Source organism: Acipenser ruthenus, chromosome 36 (assembly GCF_902713425.1).
Source record: "Acipenser ruthenus chromosome 36, fAciRut3.2 maternal haplotype, whole genome shotgun sequence".
Classification (NCBI taxonomy): Eukaryota; Metazoa; Chordata; class Actinopteri; order Acipenseriformes; family Acipenseridae; genus Acipenser; species Acipenser ruthenus.
In genome coordinates this window covers 2,506,552-2,513,294 of record NC_081224.1, presented here as the reverse complement: position 1 = coordinate 2,513,294, position 6,743 = coordinate 2,506,552, and the positions used below count along the sequence as shown (strand labels likewise).

General features: G+C 41.5%; 1 protein-coding gene across 2 annotated transcripts in view; it reads right to left on the bottom strand.

Moving 5' to 3' along the window:
* Nucleotides 1-407: 407 nt before the first annotated feature.
* LOC117401970 (KN motif and ankyrin repeat domain-containing protein 2) overlaps nt 408-6,743 on the bottom strand; it is a 64,708-nt gene continuing 58,372 nt past the window's right edge. For both annotated transcript variants that reach the window (XM_034002747.3, XM_059007830.1), the window contains 4 exons: nt 5,792-5,934; nt 4,835-5,035; nt 3,902-4,000; nt 408-2,585 (listed from right to left, as the gene is read on the bottom strand). In XM_034002747.3, coding sequence (XP_033858638.3) covers nt 2,535-2,585; nt 3,902-4,000; nt 4,835-5,035; nt 5,792-5,934 — 494 coding nt within the window. In that variant the 3' untranslated portion in view covers nt 408-2,534. The remainder of the gene's footprint in view (nt 2,586-3,901; nt 4,001-4,834; nt 5,036-5,791; nt 5,935-6,743) is intronic.

Sequence of the window (6,743 nt, the reverse complement as noted above, 5' to 3'; positions counted from 1 at the left end):
TTTGTAACACAGCAGGAACATTCAAAAAACAATTTACAGTAATGTCATAAGTCCCAACCAGGCGTGTTGTAAACGTATTGTCCCAAACATGGAGGCCCAATTTAATCTACAAACAGGTTTTTAAAAATAGAAATAGTACTGTTATTTCCGATGATCCACATTTGCTGTTTTATATTTTCCTAATAGGCTTCCAGACCACCCAAGTGACTGTATTTCGCTGGTCAGACCTGCAAATTGACATTAAAACCCGCAGACCCGCGACAGTCATTGTACAAGCCGCAAAATCAAACTGATATGTGAGATTTGATTTAAGGTCAATCTTGGCTGGTTCCCGGCCTCAGTGTGCAGCACAGGACCAGAGTGTGAATAAGCAGATAAGGTTTATCAACATCAACATCAACATGAACCAGTGTTATTGCTTTTATTGATTCAAAATGTCCATCAAAAAGCAGGAGTTCATTTTAAGACTGGCGTTGAGGCTTTGGAAATGTGGCCCAATACCAAGTCTAATGAGACGTGATGGTTTTGTTTAGACAGTTTCTAAAGATTCTACTGACAAAGGTGCTTGCTATTTTAAATTGGAAGCGCTTAACCCATAAAGTGTTTGATATGATTCTGTTTACTTGATTGACAATTTTATAATTTATTATTAATACAAATACTAAACACGAAGGATGGTCCGCAGAACACTTCACAGATATCTACTGAAAATTTCAGCGGATCTGGCCTGCCTCTACTCCTCACTGGGATCCTTTAAGACCCGACTTGACAAAGTTCTGAGATCAATCAGCTGCTAGGAACCGGACGAGCACAGACAGGCCGAATGGCCTCCTCTCGCTCGTAAATGTTCTTACGATCTTTTGTTCTAAATGAGTGCTAATCAGAGTCTGTGAAACGTCTATTAATGAGAAGACACACAGTTAAAAAATGTAATTAAATATAAGAAAAGTCGCCTTATTTGGGGAAAACAACGATCTGACATAAGAAAAAGGAACTCTGAAGTGTGAAATGTACAGTTCATTTTATACACAGGAGAAAAACTTTTTTTTTTCTGCACAATTCTGAAAAGACACAAGTAAAAACAGGAAAAATTACAAAGAAATAGTGAACGTTCAATAAAATACAAAAATACCATACAATAAACAGTCTAGGGTTTTATATATATCAGTTAAATAATACAAATATAAAGTATTCAGATTATACATCAGTACTAATCTTAAACTAAGTGTAGGAAAGTTTTTGAATAAAATTAAAAAGTAGTGTTTTAAACCTTAAAAAAAAAAAAAAAAGCTTATAAAACAGCTTATATTGCTTCTCCATTTTATTTGGCTTGTATTTTTATGTAGTTTTGATTTTAAATAAAAGTATAATATTGTAATTATGTATTTATTGATTGCGTTATTTGGTATATATTTTCACATACTGTAAAACATTGTACAATAGCGCGCCAGTCTGCATGTAAAAAAACTGATGTTGAAAGCGAGTATCGAGGAGCAAAAGAAGCATAAAGAAGGTAGGACCTTGTAAAACAAAATAACCTCATTAAATAAAGAAGGGGTCTCCGATCAAAATCCTTTAAAACCAACAGCAGTGTTCCCTGTCCTAAATGTTGCCCAAACCCTAAATTCACTTTAAAGAGGTTTCATGAAGGTGCAGTTCCGGGGTTCCTGGAAAAAGGGGGCTGCGACTTCCAGACTGACGTTTACATAGCTGTGTGGCGTGTGTAACGATAGACACGGTTCAGCTGCAGTGAAATGTCGAAATTTAAAAAGAAATATCAAACCATCTCCTTGCTGGAATTAAACTGGGTCGTTGTGTGTGTGTGTGTTTTATTTCTTAAATATTATACTTTAACATGTAAAAACGGATAGAAATGGGAGCACATTTAATACAAAATCTAATACATTTTTCTAAAATGACAAGCAACTTTTCTATAGAAACCACAGTGCCACCAATCTGCAAAGCAGTCCATCTTCCTAACTTCCTCCCCGCCACTAACTTTTAGACAAACGACTGCGTCCTTCAGTTTCAGCAGTTTGTACGGTGCAGTGTTTAGTGCTGTGTAGTGTCAGAAACAGATACGTCCTGATTGAGAGGGATAGGGATACAGGGGTGTCCAATCGCCGTCCTGGACAGCCTTTCCACTCCAGGTTTAACACCTAAAATGACATAATGAACTACTTCTGGATGGAGTGGTTTAATTGGTTCAATTAAACAATTTAGAACAGCGTTGGAACAAAGACCAGGAGTGGAAGGGATGACTTTGACCACCCCTGGTACAGAATATTGCAGAGGTTACAGGAATCTGTAAGGAGTTGTTAAAATCGAGCTGGACGGACCGATAAAGGACATCTTTATTCAGAATTGATCCAGAGCCATGGCTGCTTAGCGGAAGTCTTGGAAGCCACGCAGTTGAGAAGGTCTCCATTTCAGAGCAGTTCATTTTGGAAGACAGGAGATCATTATATTATTATAGTATGTAAGAAATCAAAGCAGTTCCCCCCTAGGGCAGGGTAATCCCAAACCCTCCCAAGTTACTTTGCCTCAGCGGGTGGACTTGTCCCAAGTAGTGACTTCTGGGCCACCTGAAAAACAAAATAGGGGGGTTAATAACACAGTAACATATACCCCCCACCCCCAAAATATCACAGCTAGGGTTACTAGATTTCCAGAGTGAAAAACCGGGACATTTTTTTTCTTCAATTAATTTACACTGTAGCAACTCTGAAGCAATTAAAAGGACTGTATGTATAATAACACGACTTTAATTGAAAAGTTAAAACATCGGTTTATTGCAGATCATAACAATTCACTGTTTTCACTCTACTGTCATCTGTCCAAAACATGTTAAATAAACAAAAAGACAATTGGGACTATTAAACACACAATCTGAATTATTGAACAACTAGCCCATAGGATTGTTTCATTTATTTTTGAATGGAGATTACACAACCTAATGAATGACTCTGCTGTTAACTTGCTGAGCGCACGGCTACGGTTTTGTACTTTCAACAACAAAAACAAACAAACAAACAAACAAACAAACAAAAAAAGAATCAGGACGATCTAACAAATGTACTGTTTTCGACCGGGACAAAAAAAATTAAGGCTGAAAACTGGCACAACCCCAGTTTTTCCAAGAGTGTATAACTGGAGGCTCGGAGACCTTGCTCGTGGTGGCCTATGCTACGACGCACACGGTTTTGCTGTTGTTCATTTTTATAAACACATTTAGTTTCATTTTGTATTACTAAATTATATTTTCGGCTGTGCGTGAATAAAAATACGATTTATATACGATTGTCCTGACATGAAACATTTTTCAAATTAGGACTTTAAAGTCATTCACAACTATTTTCTTAATTAATAATGTGCATTATTCAACACACGGGACGAATTTAAACTTTCTGCACTCATCACCCTTCTCCAGTTGGTCTGAACAACATCGCGTTGATTTTATTTCCGTCTCAAATGTCACGTGTATCGAGAACCTAAGCCACCACAGGCCACCACAAGCAAGGGCTCCGAGCCTACAGTTATATTCCTCTCCGTTTTTCCGGGATGTCTGGCAACCCAAGTCAGAGCTGTACTAAATCCAAGCTGACAAGAGGGTCAACTGGGAGCTGGGGAAGGCTAGGCATTTCACACTTAGCTGGCAATTAACCAGCTGCATTTTTAATGACTAGCTTTTAGGTGGAGCGGGGATACTTCATGAATGTTACTGTACAAGCAGGAACCATGTGCTGCTGCAAGTCTGTGCTCTTCAAGGAAGAAGAAGAACAACTCTTTTTTTTGTGTGATGGAGGAATTCTTGTAAGCTCGTTTGACCCTGCTGTTACTGATGGTGGAAGTTCTCAGAATTGAGCTTTGTCTCCCCCTGGTGGTGGAAGATGGTACGTACCGGGGAGGGGGGCTTGGCAAAGTTGAGATGGGCATAGAGGAGGACGGCGATGTCATTCTGACTGGCTTCCAGAGCGATGGACAGGGCTGAGCTGCCATCCTGAGAGATCAGATAGAGAGAGAGAGAGTAAGGAACTCCGGTCTAAAACGGTTGCTAGACTGTGGAATTCAAACGCAGGGGAAAAACATGCAAAAAAAAGTATATTTGTTAAAAGGCTTCAAATAAATAACTCGGCAGGTTCATTTAAGAATAGTTTTTTTCTTGCAAATTTGGTATCTTTCATCAGTTTGTTTTTTCATTTTACAAAAAAAAAAGTGGTGCAAGCTTAGCGTGATTATAAATACTTTGTGAATAACCCCAAGGGTTTCCTGACCAACCTTATCTTAGATCTCATCAAATCATGATCCAAAAAGAGGGAGAAAGACTGACCAGACCTGACTCTGCTGCTGCTTAGCTTTCTGAGATCTGAGCAGATCACTCCTAAGAATACTGACCAGAAATCACTCTGTTAAACTATTTAGCTTTTCTGCGATCGAAGCAGATCACAATCCAAGAACCAGACCTGACCCTGCTGCTGCTGCAACTAGCTTTCTGAGATCTCAGCAAATCACACTTGTGAGAAGAAGTGCTGACCAGACTTTGACCAAACGTCTTAGGTCTGGAACCAACTCCCCTGTAATGTTGTTGAAGCTGACTCCCTGGGATACTTCAAGAAGCTGCTTGATGAGATTCTGGGATCAATAAGCTACTAACAACCAAACGAGCAAGATGGGCCGAATGGCCTCCCCTCGTTTGTTCACAATACAAACATTGAGCCGATCGTAATCCCAGCAGATCACAATCCTAGAAGAAGTGCTGACCAGGCCTGACCCTGGGGCAGCTGCTTATCTTTCTGAGATCTGCGTGGCGTGGCGTGGCAGAGAACCAACTTACGTTATCCGTGAGCGTGGCGTCACAGCCCGGCACTGCCAGCAGCTGCTTCACGATGTCCACGTGTCCGTGCTCACAAGCGCACATGAGCGCCGTGGAGCCGTCGTGGTCCTGCAGGTTCACGTGTGCTCCGCTCGCCAGCAGGGCGCGCACCATATCGATCCGACCGTGACTCACCGCCAGCATCAGGGCTGTCTGTCCCGCCTGCAAAGAGAGAGGGGGGCTGGATTAGCAGAGATCAGGGAGCAGACAAATACAGCCAAGCTTTGTCTTCCCCTGGTGGTAGAAGATGGTGTGTACTGGGGAGTGCTGCTTGGCAAAGTTGGTGAACCAGAACATGGTCACTCTTCCAAGTACAGGAATGGGTATTTGCGTGGCATAAATTTAATTAATCAGTGTTAATAAGCAGTCAATAGATATGCCATGCATGTGTGTATCATTAGGCTGCCATTTGAGCTCCTATTTCATATGCATGTTGAGTATGTTTTTTTGAGACTTGGTAGATTCCTGCTCCATAAAAGAAAAAGACATACAATGACTGGTATGTAGCAGATCATGAATAATTATATTATTCTATAAGCTATCCACCCTACCTAAATAATGCACATTTAAACCATGTGATTGCCATTCGCAATTGTGATGATCGTGACACACCTGAGCTTGTTACCTATACACACTGTGGCTAATCAAGCTTATAGTAAAACCTGGAATGGGTGAAACTGCTATGCGATAGGAGTCTTATTACCATTCCTGGGGATTCCCTGGTACTGATAAAAATGTTGTGGGGGGAAGAAAAAATCAGGAGTTATCAGGATTTGCTCTTCCTGTACGCACAGCTGGGGGTACAGGATGATGAAATCAACCCTTTTAGTTTCTTATTAGTTCTCCTCCTGGATTTTGCATTTCTAGTGCAGACCCTCTTCCCTTGCCCCTGTCCTGCCTCCTTGGTCTGTCTCTCACCTGGCTGGCCTTGGCGTTGACGTCTCCCATCCTGAGGAGCTGCATGACCGTCTCCAGATCACACTCGGAGCGGAAGGCAGCCAGGGCAGTCAGCATGATAGCAGTGTAGCCTGCCTTGTTCTGCTTGTCTGGGTTACAGAGACCTGCGAGAGAGAGAGAGAGAGAGAGAGAGAGAGAGAGAGAGAGAGAGAGAGAGAGAGAGAGAGAGAGAGAGAGAGAGAGAGAGAGAGAGAGAGAGAGAGAGAGAGAGAGAGAGAGAGAGAGAGAGAGAGAGAGAGAGAGAGAGAGAGAGAGAGAGAGAGAGAGAGAGAGAGAGACATGCCTTTTAAACTGAGGTACGTTGGCTTGCCTTGAAGCTGCTAGAGCACTGCATTCAAAACGCTGCTTCTCTCTTACAAGGCTATTCGTGGTTCTGGCCCTGCCTGTCTGCATGAGTTACTTGTTCCCTGTAAACCGGCTCGTACTTTGAGATCAGTAAACGAAGCTCTCTTGGTAATCCCAAGAACCTGATTCAAAACCTACGGGTTCAAAGGCTTTCAGTTTTCGATCTCCTTCACTGTGGAACTCAACTCCAAATCTTTGTTCCGGAATGCTGAGTCTGTCAGCATTTTTAAATCTAAGCTCAAAACACATCTCTTTGATTTTCTAGCAAACAGTTTGGAGCTCCTTTGGCTTGCTGTGTATTTTTGTAACGTGCTTTGGGATGCTTGTACATGAAGGACGCTGTATGAATGAAAGTGGTATGGCTTGGTAGGTAGGAGTTTCCGTTTATGTGAATGGTTTTGTAATCTCCTCATACCCTGTACTTCTTTTCAAAGAAATCTGTCCAGGATTGTCCGCTTCAAAGATCTTTCAAAACTAATTTTTTTTTTCTTTCTAAAACTGGGCACTGAAGCTAATCAATGGTAGCACAATCGGTTTTAATCCCATTTTTCAAACAGCAGCTTTGAAG